This window comes from Phyllobates terribilis, unplaced genomic scaffold (assembly GCF_046119375.1).
Source record: "Phyllobates terribilis strain yellow unplaced genomic scaffold, ASM4611937v1 Scaffold_12__6_contigs__length_324123572, whole genome shotgun sequence".
Taxonomy (NCBI): domain Eukaryota; kingdom Metazoa; phylum Chordata; class Amphibia; order Anura; family Dendrobatidae; genus Phyllobates; species Phyllobates terribilis.
Window position 1 is genome coordinate 157960519 of NW_027362772.1, and position 24386 is coordinate 157984904.

Sequence of the window (24386 nt, forward strand, 5' to 3'; positions counted from 1 at the left end):
CATAAAAGTCCAATCTTGTCAAAATCTAAATTAACATACATGCTTAAAGCTGTAAAGAAAAATTAGAGACACTCGAATAGGAGTTTTTCAGTTAAGTTACATCTCCCCCATAAAAAAATGGAATTAAACTGAGTGATCAAAAATTACATCAGCCCCCCCCCCCTCCCCTCCCCACCCATGTAAAAATAAAATCAAGCCCTCAATGGAAAACTGAAACCAATTTTATATATACAGTATATATTTTTCTTTTTTTATTCACAAACTTCTGAATTTTATTAACCACTGAAAAAAGATGTTTGTAATCATACTTACCTGAAGAATCACGGTGCTGGGTAATGAGCCCTCGTTCGACTATGTAAACGGGATTAAAAATATTGCATTTCTTGAAAGAATGAGGAGGGGGCGTGGAAGCTCAAAAATGAAAAATCACCCAGGAGGAAAGCGGTTAAAATAGTTGGGCAGAGGAGGTCAATTGCAGCATAGCGGTTAACAAGTGAGTAGGTGTGAGTAATGTTTTCTGGTGGCTTATGTGTTCTCTACAGTGTTTGGCCTGGAAGATGCCTGGAGACGCCTGACCAAATATGTCAGCCACGGCTGTCAATGGCTCTGATGTTTCACTCGGTAAGTGACCTGGTTGATCTCCGTTGGATTAAGGGGCTTTACTGGTTTCGAAAACCTATGTCTCCTGGTTAAAAAACAAACAAAACAAAACCCAAACTGTTCTTTATTCCCTTTCTGTGGGGTCCATTGCTGAATCTCTGCCGCTGCTCCCAGTGTCTGTTGTCTGCAGCGGTGACGTCACGTCGACAGCACTGCAGCCAATCACTGAATTTAGCGTCTCTGGCCCAATTGATGCCACAAGCCGTGCACAGCTTGCCGATTGACTGCAGCGCTGAAGACGTGACGTTACATTTGGAGCAGTGGCGGAGACTCTGCACGGAACCAAGAGAGGGTGAGAAAAGAAAACAAAGTTTTTGTGCTTTTTTTTTTTTTTTTTTTTTAAAAAAAAGCAAAATGAAGATGGTGGGATAAAAGTTTTCCGAAAACTCAAATATTTAGGTTTTATAGGGACATATTTATGTGCAATAGTATTTTCTGCCAAAAAGTAATGTGAAGGTAAAGGAGAAGCCCAGGAGACATTTTAATGGTCTTTTCTCTGGACAGATGGAGAGTCCTTTCACCCCGCGGATACGTTACTGTTGGATTCTGCCAGCTCCATTAAGTTGCACATAAAGGAGGAAAGGCCAGAATCTCAAGAAAGTTCCTCAGCACCCAACGAAAATGAAATCCTGGGCACAGATGGAGAAGGCTCCTCGCACAGCGCTGGTAAGTGTCCCAGAAGATGCGGTCAAGTTTTAAGGCATAAAGTTGTTGCTGAAGCTTTGGTTTTATTGGGGGTCCACTTTTTTAGCATAGGCCATCACCATTGGGTGTGTGGCTAACATTTGGGTGTGTTGAATGAGCCAGGAAAGGCAATCTTGGCATCCGCCGGATCCAGCGCTGGCCACTCTGGTGGTCGGCGCCAACTACGGAGCAATGACTGCACCGTCTGGATGTCATAGGACCGCCGCAGCGTTCAGGTGACTGTGGCAGCATGTCGTGGATGTTTCTCTCCAAGTCTTTGCAGGACGACATTGAATCAAATGGTGTTCTGCCCCAATACTGGGGATGGACCCCATATACTGTGCTTATCTAAGCACTTCTGCTCCTTCATTTTAGTGATAGGTGTAGTCTCAGCACCTGGATCCCCACCGAATAAAACTTCTGAAAGTTTTCTAAAAGTGCAGTGACACTTTAACTTTAAGTCGTTGTTTGAGAATCTTTATTCTGCATGGACAACTAGTGATTTTTAGCCCTTTCAGTAACTTATTGACACAGTGTTGTACAGAAATAACTAAACTCTATTATAGTAAAAAATTACAAATCTGATTATACTTTTGCGTTACTCTGTCATATATTTTTCCATTAAAATTGTTAGTAATTCAGACAGGAGCAGATGCTTTACCTCTTGTTTGTGGATTACCCAACACCGTTGTCCATCCCTTTCTCGATGGCTGACATAATCTCCCATTACGGTAGGAAAAACAGCTCTGAGGCGCTTACTGCTGATTAGAAAACTAAAATGCTGCTCAGGCTACAGATGGCCATGGACATGAGATGGAAATAAGTTGATGGCTGGATGAATGATTGTCTGGTGAACGATCATTTCCCTGTTGAAGCCATATGTACTTCAGTCCATATTTGCCTTTTAGACTGTGGCATCATATGTTCAGTGACACAAGGTAAAAGATAATGGTCTTTCTGGGAACATTATTAGAATGTTCTTAAAGATTAGATCTTTCTTGGACTATCAAATGAAAGTTTCAAGCAGACGGCTTTTGATCATGATATGCATGGCTGGAGGGTGGGCGTGGCTGGAGGGTGGGCGTGGCTGGAGGGTGGGGATTTGGAGGGTGGGGATTTGGAGGGTGCGGATTTGGAGGGTGCGGATTTGGAGGGTGCGGATTTGGAGGGTGGAATGGCTGGAGGGTGGAATGATTTGGTCTGCTAAAATGATTGTTCAGAGTTGCATTCTGCCAGGTGAATGTTTGCTGTGGGTGAAAATGTCCTGAAGATGAAAGTGGTGGCAGAAATACACCATTCTAGCTCATAATATAAAGTATTTTATTTTCTTTACCAACAGAGGAGCCGGAGCGTAAAAGAAAGAAGGGTCCTGCACCCAAGATGCTGGGCAATGAGGTGTGCAGCGTGTGCGGAGACAAGGCCTCTGGCTTTCATTACAATGTGCTGAGCTGCGAGGGCTGTAAAGGCTTCTTCAGGCGCAGTGTCATAAAAAATGCCAAGTATACCTGCAAGAACAATGGCAAATGCCAGATGGACATGTACATGCGTCGCAAGTGCCAGGAATGCCGGCTACGGAAATGCAAAGAGGCCGGCATGCGGGAACAGTGTAAGTGGCAGAAGTTTTGGTTGGTGGCCTGGAAGCTTCACTGTCATACTTTGTGATTATTTCCATTAATTTCATTCACTTTGTTAGGTGTGCTTTCTGAAGAGCAAATCCGAAGCAAAAAGATCAGGAAACAGCAGCAAGAGGAAGATGTGGTCCGGTCCTCTGCGGTTTTAATTCCTCCCAGTCCTTGCATGCTCACGCAGGAAGTCGTACAGCTTACACCCCAGCAAGAAGAAATGATCCAGCAACTCGTCTCCGCACAGCAACAGTGCAACAAGCGCTCCTTTAGTGACCAGCCCAAAGTAACGGTAGGTGCCCCGCTGAGCCGTGTGCCGGACATTTGATCCATCTATAAATTACTTTACTAACCATCCTAGGATCCTGACTATCTTTTTGCTGAGCGCTAACCCACCATTACACATGTTTTGTTATACACAGGTTTATTTCCTTTGTGTGTATTGCAACAACACAAAAAAAAACACAAATTGGACATACTTTCACACAAAACCCCAAAAATGGGCCTGACAAAATTGTTGGCACCCTCAACTTAATATTTGGTTGCACACCGTTTGGAGTAAATAACCATCAACAAGCTTCTTACACCTCTCAGCTGGAATCTTGGACTCTTCTTTTGCAAACTGCTCCAGGTCTCTCATATTTGAAGGCGCCTTCCCCCAAAAGCAATTGTAAGATCTCTCCACATGTGTATAATGGGATTTAGATCCGGACTCATTGCTGCCACTACAGAACTCTCCCGTGCTTTGTTTCCATCCATTGCTGGGGGCTTCTTGAAGTATGTTTGGGGTCTTTGTCCTGCTGTAAGACAACGCAAACCCTGATACTGGACACTATATTGCGACCCAAAATCTTTTGGTAATCTTCAGATTTCATGATGCCTTGCACACAGTCAAGGTGTCCAGTGCCAGAGGCAGAAAAACAACCCCACCATGTTTGACTGTAGGTGCTATGTTCTTTTCTTTTGTAGGCCTCAATCCGTTTTCGGTAAACAGTAGAATGATGAGCTTTACCAAAAAGCTGTATCTTGGTCTCATCTGTCCAGAAGGCGCTTTCCCAGAGGAATTTTGGTTTACTCACTTACATTTTCGCAAACTGAAGTCTAGCTTTTTTATGTCTGTTTCAGCAGTGGGGTCCTCCTGGGTCTTCTGCCATACCCTTCCATTTCATTCAAATGTTGACGGAGAGTTCTTTCTGACACTGATGCACCCTGAGCTTGCAGGACAGCTTGAATTTCTTTGGAACTTGATTGGGGCTGCTTATCCACCATCCAGACTATCCTGCGTTACAACCTTTCATCATTTTTTTTCTCTGCCGTCCATGTCCAGGGAGATTGGCTACAGTGCCATTGATTGTAAACTTCTTGATTTATGTTGAGCACTGTGGTCAAAGGAACCTCAAGATCTCCAGAGATGGACTTGTAACCTTGAGATTGTTGATATTTTTCAATAATTTTGAATCTCAAGTCCTCAGACAGTTCTCTTCTCCTCTTTCAACTTCTCCCCTTTTTATCTGGTTTCAGGTGTGATTTTCATATTGTCCACACCTGTTACTTGTCACAGGTGAGTCTGAACGAGCATCACATGCTTGAAACAAAGTTGTTTATCCACAACTTTTGGAAAGGTACCAATAATTTTGTTCTTGCCCATTTTTGGAGTTTGTGTGAAATTATTTCCAATTTGCCTCTTTTTTTTTTTTTGTGGTGTTACAATACACACTAAGGAAATAAACGTGTGTATAACAAAATATGTGTAATTGCAAGAATTTTTATTTCTCAGTGCAGGTATTTACAGCATACTGAGAAAATGAGGGGGAAACGTTGCTGCTGCCTTATCGGCCATAGAGGCTGTTGGCTACATCACTTTCATGTCCTCTTTCCTCGCTGCTGACTCTGCACTTTCTTTTCCTCTCTCCTAAATTTAGCTTATGCATCGTGTTCTTTCTCAGGGCCTTATCCTCATATTCTCTCTTTTTTTTTCTTTTTTTTTTCTTCCTTTTCAGCCGTGGCCTCTTGCAAACGACCCCAACAGTAGGGAAGCCCGCCAACAACGATTCGCACACTTCACAGAGCTAGCCATCATCTCCGTGCAGGAGATTGTGGATTTTGCCAAACAGGTCCCAGGTTTTTTGGAGCTGTCTCGAGAGGATCAGATCGCGCTTCTTAAAGCTTCCACCATTGAGGTAAATCCTCGCCGTCCTGGCTGGCGACCTTACATCATACTCAAATGCAGAGAGGGCAAAAATAAAGAAACTTAGATAAAGTCGTGGTCCAAACTCGATATCTATTAACAGCCCTTCACACAGTATAATGGGCCTCACATTATTCTCCATGCAGTATGATGGGCCTCACATAGTCCTCAATGGAGCTTGATGATGGTCCTCAATGCAGCATGATGATGGGCCTCACATAGTCCTCAATGCAACATGATGATTGATAGGCCTCACATAGTCCTTAATGCAGCATGATGATAGGCCTCACATAGTCCTCAATGCCGCATGATGATGGGCCTCATATAGTCCTCAATGCAGCATGATGATGGGCCTCATATAGTCCTCAATGCAGCATGATGATGGGCCTAACATAGTCCTCAATGTAACATGATGATTGATGGGCCTCACATAGTCCACCATGCAGCATGATGGCCCCTGCCTAGTCCTCCATGCAGTATAATGGGGGGTGACGGTGCCACGGGCCAAATATAGTTACCTTGTGAGCCAGATTTGGCCCGCTGGCCAGAGGTTGACATGTGTGATATACAATGAAACCTCATTGAGACGACCACCCACCATTGAAGTTGCCCAGTATGAAAATTATGTGGCGACAGTGACGTCTGTCACTGAACATTTGTAACCTACCATATATTGAGCGAATACCCTGTTACTCTATACCACCCTTCTCCTTGTGATTATTGCAGGTCAGTGGACCCCCTAGCTCCAACCCCTGGTGCGTAAAAGTGTAACTAGAAGTACAAATAGTAAAACGCATTGCTATGCAATATTCCCAGTTGTCATATGTTTGGACAGAACATGGTATGTTGGGACCCGTAGCTTCTCAGTAGCGGGTGAGACACGTTTCAGACCTCTGCTCTTCATTATCCTCCATTTATTCATCAACAGATCATGTTATTGGAGACGGCGAGGCGTTACAATCATGAAACTGAATGTATAACCTTCCTGAAAGATTTTACATACAGCAAAGACGACTTCCACCGAGCAGGTGAGTTCTGCTGTAAAAAATAAAACCTAAAAGTTCAAATCAGCCCCCTTTTTCCCCCATTTAAAAATATATAAAAAATACATATGTCGTATCACCTTGTTCAGAAAATTCCGATCTATCAAAATCTAACAATAATGAACCTGATCGGTAAACACCATAAACGGAAAAAAAAAATTAAGAACGCTAAAATTACGTTTTTTTTGGTCCCTGCAATTACACAAAAAATGCTGTAACAAGCGATCAAAATGTCATATCTATCCCAAAATGGTATCAATAAAAACGTTGTCGCCCCACGATTCATAAGCAGTCACACAGCTCCATCGATCGAACAATAAAAATGTTATGGGCCTCGAAAAATGGTAACACGACCCAATTTTTTATTTTTTTTTTGCAAACTTCAGATTTTTTTTTTTTCACCACTAAAATAATTTAAAAAATTGGACATGTTTGGTATCAACATAATCGTACTGATGAGTACAGTCCTATTGCAAGGTAATTTTTACTCTCTAATGTACAGTACAGACCAAAAGTTTGGACACACCTCATTTAAAGATTTTTCTGTATTTTCATGACTTTGAAAATTGTACATTCACACTGAAGGCATCAAAACTATGAATTAACACATGTGGAATTACATAGTTAACAAAAAAGTGTGAAACAACTGAAAATATGTCTTATATTCTAGGTTCTTCAAAGTAGCCACCTTTTGCTTTGATGACTGCTTTGCACACTCTTGGCATTCTCTTGATGAGCTTCAAGAGGTAGTCACCAGAAATGGTTTTCACTTCACAGGTGTGCCCTGTCAGGTTTAATAAGTGGGATTTCTTGCCTTATAAATGGGGTTGGAACCATCAGTTGTGTTGTGCAGAAGTCAGGTGGATACACAGCTGATAGTCCTACTGAATAGACTGTTAGCTGCTTTTTTCTTGCCATAATACAAATTCTAAGTAAAGCCCCCGTCTCACATAGCGAGATCGCTGCTGTGTCACGGTTTTGGTGACGCAACAGCGACCTCACCAGCGATGTCGCTATGTGTGACACTTTGCAGCGATCAGGACCCTGCTGTGAGGTCGCTGATCGCTGCAAAGTGTCCTGGACCATTTTTTGGTCGTTGCCCTCCCGCTGGTCAGCACACATCGCTGTGTGTGACCAGCGGGAGCAGCGATCAGGCTGGTAACCATGATAAACATCGGGTTACTAGGGCCACACGCGCACCTAGTAACCCGCTGTTTATCATGGTTACAAGCCTGCTAAAGTGAGCGGTAACCTCCCGCTCACCGTAGCAGAGTGGTAACCATGATAAACAACGGGTTACTAGGTGCGCGTGTGCCCCTAGTAACCCGATGTTTACCATGGTTACCAGCCTGCTCCTGCTTCAGCAGCAGGCTGGTAACCAGGAGCAGGACATCGTGGAAAGATTCTTTCCACAATGTCGCTGCTCCCCTGATCGTTGGGGAGCCTGCCTGTTTGATAGCTCACCAGCGACCACATAGCGACGCATCAACGATCCCTGACAGGTCGTATCTTTGTCGGGATCGTTGCAGCGTGACAGGGCCTTAAAGAAAAACGAGTGGCCATCATTACTTTAAGAAATGAAGGTCAGTCAGTGCGAAAAATTGGGAAAACTTTGAAAGTGTCCCCAAGTGCAGTTGTAAAAACCATCAAACGCTACAAAGAAACTGGCTCACTTGAGGACCGCCCCAGGAAAGGAAGACCAAGAGTCACCTCTGCTTCTGAGGATAAGTTTATCTGAGTCACCAGCCTCAGAAATCGCAGGTTAACAGCAGCTCAGATTAGAGACCAGGTCAATGCCACACAGAGTTCTAGCAGCAGACACATCTCTACAACAACTATTAAGAGGAGACTTTGTGCAGCAGGCCTTCATGGTAAAATAGCTGCTAGGAAACCACTGCTAAGGACAGGCAACAAGCAGAAGAGACTTGTTTGGGCTAAAGAACACAAGGAATGGACATTAGACCAGTGGAAATCTGTGCTTTGGTCTGATGAGTCCAAATTTGAGATCTTTGGTTCCAACCACCGTGTCTTTGTGCGACGCAGAAAAGGTGAACAGATGGACTCTACATGCCTGGTCCCCACCGTGAAGCATGGAGGAGGAGGTGTGATGGTGCTGGGGGGGGGCTTTGCTGGTGACACTGTTGGGGATTTATTCAAAATTGAAGGCATACTGAACCGGCATGGCTACCACAGCATCTTGCACCGGCATGCTATTCCATCCGGTTTGCGTTTAGTTGGACCATCATTTATTTTTCAACAGGACAATGACCCCAAACACACCTCCAGGCTGTGTAAGGGCTATTTGACCAAGAAGGAGAGTGATGGGGTGCTACGCCAGATGACCTGGCCTCCACAGTCACCAGACCTGAACCCAATCGAGATGGTTTGGGGTGAGCTGGACCGCAGAGTGAAGGCAAAAGGGCCAACAAGTGCTAAGCATCTCTGGGAACTCCTTCAAGATTGTTGGAAGACCATTTCCGGTGACTACCTCTTGAAGCTCATCAAGAGAATGCCAAGAGTGTGCAAAGCAGTCATCAAAGAAAAAGGTGGCTACTTTGAAGAACCTAAAATATAAGACATATTTTCAGTTGTTTCACACTTTTTTGTTAAGTATATAATTCCACATGTGTTAACCCCTTAAGCCCCGAGGGTGGTTTGCACGTTAATGACCAGGCCAATTTTTACAATTCTGACCACTGTCACTTTATGAGGTAATTACTCTAGAACGCTTCAACAGATCCCCCTGATTCTTAGATTGTTTTTTCGTGACATATTGTACTTCATGTTAGTGGTAAAATTTCTTCGATATCACTTGCGTTTATTTGTGAAAAAAACGGAAATTTGGCGAAAATTTTGCAATTTTCAAAATTTTTATTTTTATGCCCTTAAATCAGAGAGATATGTCACACAAAAGAGTTAATAAATAACATTTCCCACATGTCTACTTTACGTCAGCACAATTTTGGAACCAAAATTTTTTTTTTGTTAGGGAGCTATAAGGGTTAAAAGTTGACCAGCGATTTCTCATTTTTCCAACAAAATTTACAAAACCATTTTTTTAGGGACCACATCACATTTGAAGTCACTTTGAGAGGTCTTTATGACAGAAAATACCCAAAAGTGACACCATTCTAAAAACTGCACCCCTCAAGGTGCTCAAAACCTCATTCAAGAACTTTATTAACCCTTCAGGTGCTTCACAGGAATTTTTGGAATGTGGAAGAAAAAAATGAACATTTAACTTTTTTCACAAAAATGTTACTTTAGACCCAATTTTTTTTATTTTCACAGGGGTAACAAGAAAAAATGGACCCCAAAATTTGTTGTGCAATTTCCCCTGGGCACGCAGATACCCAATATGTGGGGAAAAAACACTGTTTGGGCGCACGGCAGGGCTCGGAAAGGAAGGAGCGCCATTTGACTTTTTGATTGTAAAATTTGCTTGAATAATTAGCGGACGACATGTTGCGTTTGGAGAGACCTTGTGTGCCCAAACATTGGAGCTCCCCCACAAGTGACCCCATTTTGGAAACTAGACCCCCCAAGGCACCTATCTAGATGCATAGTGAGCACTTGGAACCCCCAGGTGCTTCACAAATTGATTCGTAAAAATGAAAAAGTGAAAAAAAACAACACTTTTTCATTTTTATGAATCAATTTGTGAAGCACCTGGGGGTTCCAAGTGCTCACTATGCATCTAGATAGGTGCCTTGGGGGGTCTAGTTTCCAAAATGGGGTCACTTGTGGGGGAGCTCCAATGTTTGGGCACACAGGGACTCTCCAAATGCAACATGGTATCCGCTAACAAATTGTCGGCTCAAATTGATTCATAAAAATGAAAAAGTGAAAAAAAAACTTTTTCATTTTTATGAATCAATTTGTGAAGCACCTGGGGGTTCCAAGTGCTCACTATGTATCTAGATAGGTGCCTTGGGGGGTCTAGTTTCCAAAATGGGGTCACTTGTGGGGGAGCTCCAATGTTTGGGCACACAGGGGCTCTCTAAACGCAACATGGCGTCCGCTAACAATTTGAGCCGATTTTCCATTCAATTTGTTAGCGGACACCATGTCGCGTTTGGAGAGCCCGTGATGTGCCTAAACAGTGGAGCTCCCCCACAAGTGACCCCATTTTGGAAACTATACCCCTCAAGGATTTTATTAAGGTGTATAGTGAACATTTTGAACCCAGAGGTACGGCACAGAACTTGTTTACATTAGGTCATCATATTGAATAAGTTGTCATTATTCTTGAGCGCAAGTGCTCGCTACTTGAGTTTGCATCGGGTACTCAGGTATGCACCATGTACAGCGTGTGCTCGAGTGACATGCTCGAGTCCCTGCTCCGCATGTTTCACGGTTATTAGACACCCAAAAAAAAACATGCGGGGATCGCTCGTGCATGGCAGGCAATCCCCGTAAAGTTTTTTGGCCGCGAAGCATATGGGGCAGAGACTCGAGCATGTCACTCAAATACCCACGATACTCAATGCATACCAGAGCACCCGATGCAAACTCAAGTAGCGAGCACTTGCTCTCAACACTAGTCGCCATATCGTCATCTTTTTTTCTTACTTTTGAAAAAAATCCCAACCCCAGCCCTAGCCCCAGCACAACCCTAGCCCCAAACCCAGCCCTAACCCTAGCCCAATCCTAACCCAAGAGTTTATTTTTGACGCCGTTCCTTGTGCGGTATAAGTGATTAGACGACTTTATTCTTCGGGTCGGTGTGATTACAGCAATGCCAGAATCATATGGGGTTTTTATGACTGACAGCTGTCACACACTAAAAGACGCATTTTTTGTAAAATCTAGTTTTTGCATCGCCATATTTTGAGAGCTATAATTTTTCCAGATTTTGGCAGACAGTCATGTGACGGCTCGTTTTTTGCGGGATGACTTGACGTTGTTATTGGTGCCATTTTCAGGCACGTGACATTTTTTGATCGCTTTCTATTCCGATTTTTGGGAGGCAGAATAAACAAAAACCAACAATTCAGGAATTGTTTTTTTTTTTTTTTATTCTGTTCCGCGTGTGGTAAAATTGATGAGGTAGCTTTATTCTTCGGGTCAGTACGTTTACAGCGGTACCACATTTGTATCATTTTTCTATGTTTTGGCGCTTATACACAATAAAAGCTATTTTATAGAAAAAAATATTTTTTAGCATCGCTTTATTCTGAGAGCTATAACTTTTTTATTTTGCGGCTGATGGAGCTGTATGGCGGCTTGTTTTTTGCGGGACGAGATGACGTTTTCAGCGGTATCATTTTTATTTATATGCGTCTTTTTGATCGTGTGTTATTCCACTTTTTGTTTGGCGGTATGGTGATAAAGCATTGTTTTTTGCTTCGTTTTTTTTTTTTTTTTTTTTTACCGTGTTCACTGAAGGGGTTAACTAGTGGGACAGTTTTATAGGTCAGGTTGTTCCGGACGCGGCGATACCAAATATGTGTACTTTTATTGTTTTTTTTTTTTTTTTTTTTTTTTTTATAATAATATTTATTGATGGGTACATTATATTTTTATTTTTGGTGTATTATTTTTTTTATTTTTTTATAATATTTTTGCACATTTTTATTTTTTTTTTTTCCACTTTCACACAGTTTATACACTTTATTACTTTGTCCCACTCTGGGACTTTCACTTTTTTTTTTTCTGATCGCCTGCATGGCACAGGAATGAAGCACCATCCCTATGCCATGAAGGCTGTCAGAAGTGCACAGTGTGAAGATTGCTTGGAGATGCACTGCGCATGCCCAAGCAATCTTCCTGCTCTCTGGTGACCCGGATGTTGTCATGACGACATCGGGTCGTCATGGCAACACCCGGGAAGCCTTTGCAGACTGCGCTGGAAGCCGGAAGAGGAGGCGAGTATCGCCGATCACCTCCCCTTGCCCCCGCAATGCCGCGATCGACTTCGATCGCAGCATCGCGGGGGTTAATGTGCTGGGAGCGGTGCAGGACCGCTCCCTGCACATAGTACCGGGTGTCAGCTGTGACAATCAGCTGACACCCGGCGGCGATCGCGCCCGCACAGCCTGTGTGCGCGAGCGCGATCGCCATGACGTACTAATACGGGTCTGGCTCTAAAGTCCCAGGGCACAGACGCGTATTCGTACGTCAGATGTTATTAAGGGGTTAAATGAGAAGGTGTGTCCAAACTTTTGGTCTGTACTGTACACTGTAAAAACAATTCCCAATAGATGTGAGAATTATGTTTTTGTCTCCATTTGGATCCCCCCCCCCCCCATTTCCAGTACACTATGTGGGAACATGGATGGTGACATTCAAAAGTACAACTCGTCCGTCGAAAAAACAAGAACTTGTATGTCTGTGTGAACAGAAAAAAAAATGTTTTAAGACTATTTAAAGGGAATATGCCGTATCACCACCTGAGAGCAATATAATGTAGCCGCAGAACCCTAATCTCAGCAAGTTCTCTCCTATCCTATGAGAACATCACCACCAAGCAGAGCCAGAACGAGCTCCATAACTGTATCCCTTCACTTTTTTTTCTCTTTCGTGTCCCCAGGGTTACAGGTGGAGTTTATAAACCCCATATTTGAGTTTTCCCGCGGCATGAGGCAGATGCAGCTGGACGATGCAGAGTACGCCCTCCTCATAGCGATAAATATCTTCTCCGCCGACCGACCAAATGTGCAGAACCACCAGCTTGTGGAAACCCTACAGTTACCATACGTGGAAGCGCTGCATTCCTATACTCGTATCAAGCGACCTCAGGTGGGTACGGGCCTCCCACATACGGGAGAATATGATCTGACACTTCCTACAACTGCAGGACTCACGGCATTTCCGGTATCAGAAAAACGCTGTTCCCCCGGCTGCAGAGTTTTTTTTTTGTTCTTAAACTATGCTTTACTCCCTCTCTGCAGGCCCATCACCGCTGCTCCCGGTATCTGTTATTGTCTACAGTGCTGATGTAATGTCTACAGCGCTACATCAGCTCGTTGAGCTCAGCAGCTTTGTCTTAAGTTAACGGCGCAAGCTGCTTAGAACCGCTGAGTTGAGTGATTGGCTGCGGCGCTATCGACATTACATCAGTGCTACACACCTGGAGAAGTGGTGCCATGGTCAGGATAAGGTATTTTGGTGCCTTAAGCAGATAATATCATTTGGTTTCAGTTAAGGTGCCCAAGGTTTGGATATCCTAATGCAAAGCAAATAGACGCCCCACTGTAGATAAAGATATACGTGTTATGGTTTTTATGTCTGGCATGCAACAAACAGTTTTCAACAAAACTGATGGTCGTTCTCGTGCCATATTCATTTATGGATAGTGGTTCTGATAACTTATTCATGTACTGATGGTGGTTCTGCTGTAGTCTTCCTGTATTGATGGTGGTTGTGGTGACTTCACTTCATGTAGTGATGGTTGATCTGTTGCTGTATTCATATACTACTGATGGCACTGGTGATGTATTCATGTTGTGATAACGATTCTGGTGCTGTATTAATCACCAGAACCATCATAAATGCATGAATACGAAAACAAAATCATAATCCATACATAAATAGAACACCAGAGCCATCAATAGTACAGAAATACCACACCAGGACCATAATCAGTAAATTAAATAGGTCACCAGAACCACTATCAGTACATGAATATGGCACCAGAACTACCATCAGTAGATAAATGCAAAAACCACCTTCAGTATATGTAAAATGTAAGCAAAAAATGTGGTCATGATGCCCTGTTAAGGGGTAGGGGTCTGCTGCTGACACTGTTATAGGGGTAATATCCCCCATCCTGGTATATATGACCCCCTCCTTCTTGTTATATGTGGTCCTCATCCCCATCCTGATATGCATGGCACCCCAATCCACCATCCTGGTATGCATGGCACCTTCATCCTTCTTCCTGGTATGTATGGCACCTTCATCCTTCTTCCTGGTATGTATGGCACCTTCATCCCTCTTCCTGGTATTTATGGCACCTTCATTCCTCTTCCTGGTATGTATGGCACTCTTCATCCCTGTATGTATGGCCCCCCTCATCCTTCATCCCTGTATGTATAGCCCCCCTCATCCTTCATCCCTGTATGTATGGCCCCCCTCATCCTTCATCCCTGTATGTATGGCCCCCCTCATCCTTCATCCCTGTATGTATGGCCCCCCCTCATCCTTCGTCCCTGTATGTATGGCCCCCCCCCCATCCTTCGTCCCTGTATGTATGGCCCCCCCCCTCATCCTTCGTCCCTGTATGTATGGCCCCCTTCGTCCCTGTATGTATGGCCCCCTTCGTCCCTGTATGTATGGCCCCCCTCATGCCTCATCCCTGTATGTATGGCCCCCCTCATGCCTCATCCCTGTATGTATGACCCCCTCATGCCTCATCCCTGTATGTATGACCCCCCTCATGCCTCATCCCTGTATGTATGGCCCCCCTCATGCCTCATCCCTGTATGTATGGCCCCCCTCATGCCTCATCCCTGTATGTATGGCCCCCCTCATGCCTCATCCCTGTATGTATGGCCCCCCTCATGCCTCATCCCTGTATGTATGACCCCCCTCATGCCTCATCCCTGTATGTATGGCCCCCCTCATGCCTCATCCCTGTATGTATGGCCCCCCTCATGCCTCATCCCTGTATGTATGGCCCCCCTCATGCCTCATCCCTGTATGTATGGCCCCCCTCATGCCTCATCCCTGTATGTATGACCCCCCTCATGCCTCATCCCTGTATGTATGACCCCCCTCATGCCTCATCCCTGTATGTATGCTTGTAACGGGGCCCGGAGGTGGAACCTCTGAGCTGCAATACAAAGGGGAAGTCCTTGTAAGGAAGCGGGTGACTCCCAGGGAAGGCAAGCAAGTAGCCACAGCAAGTGACGGGGACAGTCTCTGGGTAAGCGGGCAGGTGGTCACGGCAAGTGACGGGGACAGTCTCTGGGTAGACAGGCAGGAGGTCACGGCAAGTGACGGCAGGATCTCCAGGCAGAAAGCAAGCAGGTGCTCCCAGGAGAGTGGGCAGACAGACGAGGCGGATACCTGACAGGTAACTGGCGGGCGCTCCCAGGTGAGCGGGCTGACAGACAAGGCAGGTGACAGGCAGATAACTGGCGGATAACAGGCTGGCCGGCAGGACGAGAAGTCAAGCTAGCAGCGGGACCTGAGGGCTGAAGCACAGGAATACACAGTGCAAACAACTTTGCTCGGGCGCCTCCATTTTGGAGGAGGTGCCTTATATATGGGAGATCCTCCGGCAATTGGCCGGGGACTCCTTAGGACGGCGCGCGCGGCCCCTTTGAGAGGGAGCGCGCGTGCGCCCTAAGCACAGTGCCTGGGAAGCAGCGCGCGCTGCCAGCAGCGCGGGAGGAGGACGCCGAGCACGGAGCAGAGAGGTGAGGGGAACGGCGTCTCTGCCTAGCAGGGGGCAGAGACGCCGATGCTACAGTACCCCCCCCCCTGTAGTCCCCCCCCCTTTCTTAGGCCAGAGAGAAATTTATCAAGGATGAGCGGGGCATGGATGTTCTCCCGGGGCTCCCATGTTCTCTCCTCAGGACCAAACCCCTTCCAATCCACTAGAAAAAAGGTCTTTCCTCTTACCCTCTTGATGGCCAGAATGCGCTCTACCTCAAACTCGTCTTCAGCGGAGACCGGAGCAGGAGGCGTACCTGTAGACTTGGAAAAAGAGTTAAGTACCACGGGTTTGAGGAGAGCTACATGGAAGGAGTTGGGGATCCGCAAGTTGGCCGGGAGTTTCAATTTATAGGCCAGCGGGTTGATTTGCTTGATAACTTCCAGTGGGCCGATGAACCGGGGCCCTAACTTGTAGGAAGGAATCTTGAGCCGGACATATTTGGACGAGAGCCAGACTTTATCTCCAGGACGGATCCAGACATCTTTTTCAGCCTGTTTCTTCATCCGCTCGGAGGACTGAAGAAGTGCGGATCTGGTACTCTCCCAAATGGAGGAGAATTTGCTAGCAAGAGACTCCGCGGCCGGGTTGTCCACGGAGGTGGAGACTGGAAACGGGATCCGGGGATTTTGACCGTAGACTGTAAAAAACGGGGATTTGGAAGAGGATTCACTCTCGTGATTATTATAGGAGAATTCGGCCCACGGTAAAAGATCCACCCAGTCGGAATGTTGGGCATTAACAAAGTGCCGGAGGTAACAGGTTAAAATTTGGTTGATCCGCTCTACTTGACCATTGGACTGTGGGTGATAAGCAGAAGAGAAGTCCAAGGTGACCCCCAGCAGTTTACACGTGGCTCTCCAGAAGCGAGAGGTGAACTGGACCCCTCGATCGGACACGATGTGGAGAGGAAGACCATGGAGACGGAAAATATGATGAATAAAGTCCTTAGCCAACTCCAGATGCAGACGGAAGACCCGGCAGGGGAATGAAGTGAGCCATCTTAGAGAAGCGGTCAGCGACCACCCAAATGACCGTACAACCAGCAGAGACAGGGAGATCCGTTATAAAGTCCATGGCTATATGCTGCCACGGGGCAGCAGGTACGGGAAGAGGCAGAAGGCGGCCGGCTGGCAGATGTCTAGGAACCTTGTTGCGAGCGCAGGACGCACAGGCCGAGACAAAGTCTATTACCTCCTTGCGCAGGGCATGCCACCAGTAATGCCGGGTAATAAGCTGGAGGGTCTTCTTTTGGCCAGCATGGCCGGCTAGCTTAGACGAATGTCCCCAGTGCAGAACCTTCTCACGATCAGGTACTGTCACGAACGTCTTACCGGGTGGAAGACGATTCAGATCCACGGGGGCCACCTGCATTACCTTGGTGGTGTCGATGATGTGCTTTGGCTCCTCCTCAAGATCGGAGGACAGAAAGGATCGGGACAAGGCATCGGCTTTGATATTTTTGTCTGCCGGTCGGAAATGAAAAATGAAATCAAAGCGGGCGAAGAACAAGGACCACCGGGCCTGGCACGGGTTAAGTCTTTGGGCACTCTGGAGGTAAGCCAAGTTTTTGTGGTCCATATAAATTATTACCGGATGAAGAGCACCCTCCAGCAAGTAACGCCACTCCTCCAGTGCCAACTTAACGGCTAACAATTCTCGGTCTCCTATAGAATAATTGCGCTCAGACGAGGAGAAGAGTTTGGAGAAGAAGCCGCAGGTTACCATTCTCCCGGATGACGACTTTTGGGTGAGTACCGCTCCGGCTCCGGAGGAGGAAGCATCTACTTCTAAGAAGAATTTGTTGCAGTCCGGACGGTGCAGCACAGAAGCGGAGGAGAAAGCTTGTTTCAAAGAAAGGAAGGACTCCTCTGCCTCCGGCGGCCATTCTTTGGGACTAGCGCCCTTACGGGTGAGCGCGGAGATAGGGGCAGTCCGGGAAGAGAAGTGCGGAATGAAGAGGCAGTAGTAGTTGGTGAAGCCCAGGAACCGCTGAATAGCCTTCAACCCCTCCGGTCGGGGCCACTTCAGGATGGCAGAAAGTTTCTCAGGATCCATTCGTAGGCCGGTCTGGGAGATGACGTAGCCCAGAAATGGAAGCGAGGTCTGCTTAAAGAGGCACTTCTCAAATTTTGCGTAGAGGTGGTTTTGCCTGAGCCTGAGCAGGACTTGACGAACGTCCCTCCGGTGTGTGGGAAGATCCGGAGAGAAGATCAAGATGTCGCCCAGGTACACCACCACGCAGGAGTAGAGAAGGTCACGGAAAATGTCATTGACCAACTCTTGAAAGACTGCGGGAGCATTACAGAGGCCGAAGGGCATTACGAGGTATTCATAGTGGCCGTCCCGGGTGTTGAATGCCGTCTTCCATTCATCCCCCCGACGAATACGGACCAGGTTATACGCCCCACGGAGATCCAGCTTGGTGAAGATTCTGGCACCCCTCAGACGGTCAAATAATTCAGGAATGAGCGGAAGGGGGTATTTATTCTTCACCGTGATCCGGTTAAGACCTCTATAGTCAATACAGGGACGGAGTGAACCATCCTTTTTTTTAACGAAGAAGAAGCCTGCTCCCGCCGGGGAGGTAGATTTCCGGATAAATCCCCGGGCCAGATTTTCCTCGATATATTCAGACATGGCCCGGGTCTCGGCAGCGGACAACTGGTAAATACGCCCATGGGGTGGAGTAGCGCCGGGTACCAGGTCGATTGGGCAATCGTATGGTCTATGAGGGGGTAATGTCTCTGCTTCTTTCTTATTGAAAACATCAGCATAAGACCAATAAGGGACCGGTAGGCCGGGTAGATTGGCTGGAGAAGGAGAGGGACGAGCAGGACGAACAGGAACTAAACAAGTCTTATGGCAGTCCTGCACCCAGCGTAGGACTTCTCCGGTCTGCCAATTCAGCACGGGTGCATGTCTCTGGAGCCAAGGTAGGCCTAACAAAAGGGCGTGAGAGAGTCCAGGTAGAACATGGAAGAAGATGCTCTCAGAGTGCAGCATTCCCACCTGCAGAGTTATGGGTTCGGTGAGGAGTTGGGTGGTTTGCGGTAAGAGGCCCCCATCCACGGAGGCGACAGATAAGGGTTCAGCCAGAGGTTTAGTGGGAATGCGGTATTTCTCTACCAGGGACTGAGAAATGAGATTTCCGGCAGCTCCACAATCAAGTTGAGCTAGTTCAAAGAAACGGTTCTCCCCGCAGATGATAGAGACCGACAGCATCAGAGATGGAGAGGGTTTACTCTTGTCTAGGACGACCTCTCTGAGCGATCCTAGACACAGGCGTTTCCCGGCCTCTCTGGGCAGGAACGGATCCTTACTGCCACTGTAGAAACGGCTCCTCTCGGCACAGCGTGACTCTTGACGGGTTTTGACCATCTTGGTCTGGTCGACCTGCATGGGCTCTGGCGAGTGCGCCCGGGGAGTTACAGATGAAGAGATGGGTCTCTGGAAAGTAGGAGCAAGGCGGGGAAACTTCCTCTCACGGGTGACCTCTTTGGTACGCTCCTGGAACCGGATGTCAATCCGGGTGGCAAGTGTCACCAAGTCATCCAGGGTGGTTGGAATGTCCCGACCGGCAGGTTCATCTTTAATCCGGCCTGATAGGCCCTCCCAGAAGACGGACACCAGGGCCTCGTTATCCCAGGCAAGCTCGGAAGCAAGGGTACGGAACCGTATGGCATATTGGCCCACGGTGAGACTCCCTTGGCGGAGGGGTAGCAGAGAGGAGACAGAAGAAGTGTTTCGTCCTGGTTCGTCGAAGACTTTCCGGAAAGCCGTGAGAAAGGCTGGCAAGTTGGACACCAGGGGGTCTCCTCTCTCCCATAGAGGATTTAGCCAGGCCAGTGCCTCCCCAGTGAGATGGGACATGATGAAGGCCACCTTGGCCCGGTCGGTGGTGAACTGGTGTGCCAAAAGTTCGAAGTGCAGGGTGCACTGGTTAATGAAGCCCCGTGCCAGGCCGGGGTCTCCACCAAAATGAGGCGGGGCGGAAAGGCGGGGACCGGGAAGGAATGCCATGGTATTGATGGGCAGCGACGCTGCCGGGGTAGTAGTTGTGCGAGTGGAAGCAGCTCCCGATGAGGCAGTCAGTGTGTCCAGGCGGGAGTTAACACTACGCAGGTGACTCAGGTTGGACTCCTGTTGGGACCTCTGACGGGATAGTTCATGGCATAGGTCCGAGAGTGAGGGAGCTTGGGTGCCACCGGGTTCCATGGCCCGAGCAAACTGTAACGGGGCCAGGAGGTGGAACCTCTGAGCTGCAATACAAAGGGGAAGTCCTTGTAAGGAAGCCGGTGACTCCCAGGGAAGGCAAGCAGGTAGCCACAGCAAGTGACGGGGACAGTCTCTGGGTAAGCGGGCAGGTGGTCACGGCAAGTGACGTCGACAGTCTCTGGGTAAACAGGCAGGTGGTCACGGCAAGTGACGGGGACAGTCTCTGGGTAGACAGGCAGGAGGTCACGGCAAGTGACGGCAGGATCTCCAGGCAGAAAGCAAGCAGGTGCTCCCAGGAGAGCAGGCAGACAGACGAGGCGGATACCTGACAGGTAACTGGCGGGCACTCCCAGGTGAGCAGGCTGACTGAGACAGCAGGTAACAGGCAGGTAACTGGTGGACGCTCCCAGGTGAGCAGTCTGACAGACGAGGCAGGTGACAGGTAGGTAACTGGTGGACGCTCCCAGGTGAGCGGTCTGACAGACAAGGCAGGTGACAGGCAGATAACTGGCGGATAACAGGCTGGCAGGCAGGACGAGAAGTCAGGCTAGCAGCGGGACCTGAGGGCTGAAGCACAGGAAGACACAGTGCAAACAACTTTGCTCGGGCGCCTCCATTTTGGAGGAGGTGCCTTATATATGGGAGATCCTCTGGCAATTGGCTGGGGACTCCTTAGAACGGCGCGTACGGCCCCTTTAAGAGAGAGGGAGCGCGCGTGCGCCCTAAGCACAGTGCCTGGGAAGCAGCGCGCGCTGCCAGCAGCGCGGGAGGAGGACGCCGAGCACGGAGCAGAGAGGTGAGGGGAACGGCGTCTCTGCCTAGCAGGGGGCTGAGACGCCGATGCTACAATGCTCATGCCTCATCCCTGTATGTATGCTCATGCCTCATCCCTGTATGTATGCTCATGCCTCATCCCTGTATGTATGCTCATGCCTCATCCCTGTATGTATGACCCCCCCCTCATGCCTCATCCCTGTATGTATGACCCGCCCCCTCATGCCTCATCCCTGTATTAATGGCCCCCCCTCATGCCTCATCCCTGTATGTATGGCCCCCCTCATGCCTCATCCCTGTATGTATGCTCATGCCTCATCCCTGTATGTATGCTCATGCCTCATCCCTGTATGTATGCTCATGCCTCATCCCTGTATGTATGCTCATGCCTCATCCCTGTATGTATGCTCATGCCTCATCCCTGTATGTATGCTCATGCCTCATCCCTGTATGTATGCTCATGCCTCATCCCTGTATGTATGCTCATGCCTCATCCCTGTATGTATGCTCATGCCTCATCCCTGTATGTATGCTCATGCCTCATCCCTGTATGTATGCTCATGCCTCATCCCTGTATGTATGCTCATGCCTCATCCCTGTATGTATGCTCATGCCTCATCCCTGTATGTATGCTCATGCCTCATCCCTGTATGTATGCTCATGCCTCATCCCTGTATGTATGCTCATGCCTCATCCCTGTATGTATGCTCATGCCTCATCCCTGTATGTATGCTCATGCCTCATCCCTGTATGTATGCTCATGCCTCATCCCTGTATGTATGCTCATGCCTCATCCCTGTATGTATGCTCATGCCTCATCCCTGTATGTATGCTCATGCCTCATCCCTGTATGTATGCTCATGCCTCATCCCTGTATGTATGCTCATGCCTCATCCCTGTATGTATGCTCATGCCTCATCCCTGTATGTATGCTCATGCCTCATCCCTGTATGTATGCTCATGCCTCATCCCTGTATGTATGCTCATGCCTCATCCCTGTATGTATGCTCATGCCTCATCCCTGTATGTATGCTCATGCCTCATCCCTGTATGTATGCTCATGCCTCATCCCTGTATGTATGCTCATGCCTCATCCCTGTATGTATGCTCATGCCTCATCCCTGTATGTATGACCCGCCCCCTCATGCCTCATCCCTGTATGTATGGCCCCCCTCATGCCTCATCCCTGTATGTATGGCCCCCCCCTCATGCCTCATCCCTGTATGTATGGCCCCCCCCTCATGCCTCATCCCTGTATGTATGGCCCCCCCCTCATGCCTCATCCCTGTATGTATGGCCCCCCCCTCATGCCTCATCCCTGTATGTATGGCCCCCCCTCATGCCTCATCCCTGTATGTATGGCCAACCCTCATGCCTCATCCCTGTAAGTATGGCCCCCCTCATCCAGGTATGCTTGGCACCCCCTGATCCCCGTCACGCTGCACCGAAAAAAAATAAACTTTCATACTCCCCTCCTCTCTCCTCCAGCACTGTGCCGGAACTGTGCTTGGGGATCAGTGACCATTCATTCTCCCTAATAGCACTCACACTTCCGCTGTAGCTCGGCTCCTGCTGCGCTCGGCTGTCAGCGTGCCCACTATTAAAGTGCATGAATATTCACCACACTCATGTCCATGGTTACATCCACTGATAAAGTAACAGTTAGTTAGCTAGCTGCTAGTGGTCGTAACCGTGGATACCTAAGGTCCTGTATTGCCTGCACGAGGTAGCTAGCATAGCGAATCAAAAATACTATACTACATTTCTAATTGGAGGTATCTGCTAATATTATTATTATTACACCTACTACATATTGATAGGATATTGGAGATTGGAATACCCCTTTAAGGAAAATTAATATTCACCGCTTCCCATGCCCCTAGCCATGGGGAGCAGTGAATATTCATTTTCTTTAGTAGCAGGCACAGTGTAGGCTGCAGCAGGGGGCTGCTGCCTCCTGTGCCCTGCTACTCAGCCGCTGTCGCTTCCCCCACATCTCACACCACCCACAGCCACAATATTTGTCGGACTATATAAGACGCACCCCCACTTTCCTCCAAAATTTTGGAGGTAAAAAGTGTGTCTTATAGTCTGAAAAATACGGTAAATATATCACCCGAACCACTATTAGTACATTAATGTGTCACTAGAACCTCCATCAGTACATTAATGCATCACCAAAACCATAATCGGTACATAACTACATCATGAGAACCACCATCAGTAAATACAACACCAAGACCATCATTAGTACTTGTATATGTCACCAGAACCACCATCAGTACATGACTACATCACGAAGCTTAGTACAGCAATCAATTGTAATGTCAACTCAGGCCCGTATACATTTGTATTTCATGAACCTACATGCCCAGTATTTTCCTTAAAGGGAACCTGTCATGTAAAATAACACTATCAACCTGCAGATATAGAGTTAATCTGGAGGTTAATAGTGTTGACACCCCTAGGACTGAATGCTGAACACTGCCTGGGGGGGGTAAAAGCGTAATTTCCTCCTGGCAGTGGGGCGAACAGTGCGGCTTCCGCATAATGTCCGAACGCTATTAGCTTGCAGATTAACCCCGCATCTGCAGATTAATAGTGTTCTTTTACATGATCTGTTCCCTTTAACAATGGTAAGGAGATGTTGGGAGATGTTATCAGACTCTGGACCATACAGGAACCGCAGTACTGATGAGACAGTCAGTATCCCACACAAACCTTTACATCCAAGTACCTCTTTTCTGAGTCGTTTCTTTCTTTTCATACACAGCTCGTCTCTGCAGACTTCCATCATTTTCCCGTCTTCTGCAGCACATCCCGACCTTGTGCCCTTAAAAATAAGAGCATTATTAAAATGTGCTATGCATCAAAATATCTGTCCATACTCTGTCTGTCTTAATGAGCTATAACCACCACACTCTGCCATTATCAGGTATAACCACCACATCGTCCACCCCTTTAAACTACGGCCTATACCTTAACTGTCCCCTCTTCACTAGTTTCCCTTACAATCTCTATATCTCCACACGGTCTCATTGCCTGGCTAGCCTCGCTCCACACTGTGTCTCCATTTCACCCTCCCCCCTCTTCACACTATGCCTTCATATTGCCCACCACCATGTCCTTTCCAAACTGTACTCCCTCCTCACACTGTCCTACTACACAATATGATGGTCACCACAGCTGCCCAATATACACTGTCCACCACAGCATCCCATACAGTATCATGGCCCCCCTGATACAGTAAAATGGCCATACAGCCCCTTATATACAGTATAATGACCCCCCCCACAGCACCCTACACAGTATATCCAGCACTGCGCCCCAGTATACCGCATGAGGTAAACCACAGCCCCCTATACAGTATGCTCACCACAGACCCTAATATAAGGTCTCCAACTGCCCCCAATCCAGTATGGTCACCACAGACAAAAGTATGTTCCCTATACAGTATGGTCACAATAGGCCCTTTTACAGTAGGATCTCTCCACAGGCCCCAGTATATTGTCCCCCTAAAGCCCCTCTTTTAATGTCCCCACAGCCAGGGTATAGCTTCCTCCACGTGAAATGAAGAGATCCTCATATATCATAGTTCCCGCAGGCATTCAGCCGTCATTTGTGCTGAATGCCTGAGGAAGGGTTGAATAAAGAACTTGGGGGGGGCCGTTAAACAAAAAAACAAAACCTGCAGCCGGGGTGAGAAAGAGGTATTCCGGTTTCAAAATCGCTTAAGTTTTTACAATATTTAAGAAGTGTTTTACCCCTCAGGACCTAAAGGTGGCAGTGTTGGTTTGAGATATTCCTTTTCTATT

At 47.4% G+C, this 24386-nt stretch overlaps 1 protein-coding gene across 3 annotated transcripts in view; it reads left to right on the plus strand.

Annotated features, from left to right (window-relative positions):
* The window catches only part of LOC141172338 (oxysterols receptor LXR-beta-like), a 47921-nt gene that overhangs the window by 19001 nt on the left and 4534 nt on the right, over positions 1-24386 (plus strand). Inside the window, exons 3-9 of one of the 3 annotated variants that reach the window (XM_073656437.1) lie at positions 543-621; positions 1165-1326; positions 2681-2950; positions 3038-3258; positions 4967-5146; positions 6083-6182; positions 12730-12938. In XM_073656437.1, the coding sequence (XP_073512538.1) occupies positions 582-621; positions 1165-1326; positions 2681-2950; positions 3038-3258; positions 4967-5146; positions 6083-6182; positions 12730-12938 (1182 nt within the window). In that variant the 5' untranslated portion in view covers positions 543-581. Of the gene's footprint in view, positions 1-542; positions 622-1164; positions 1327-2677; positions 2951-3037; positions 3259-4966; positions 5147-6082; positions 6183-12729; positions 12939-24386 lie in introns of all 3 variants that reach the window. The other 2 variants (XM_073656436.1, XM_073656438.1) reach the window with 2 other exon arrangements.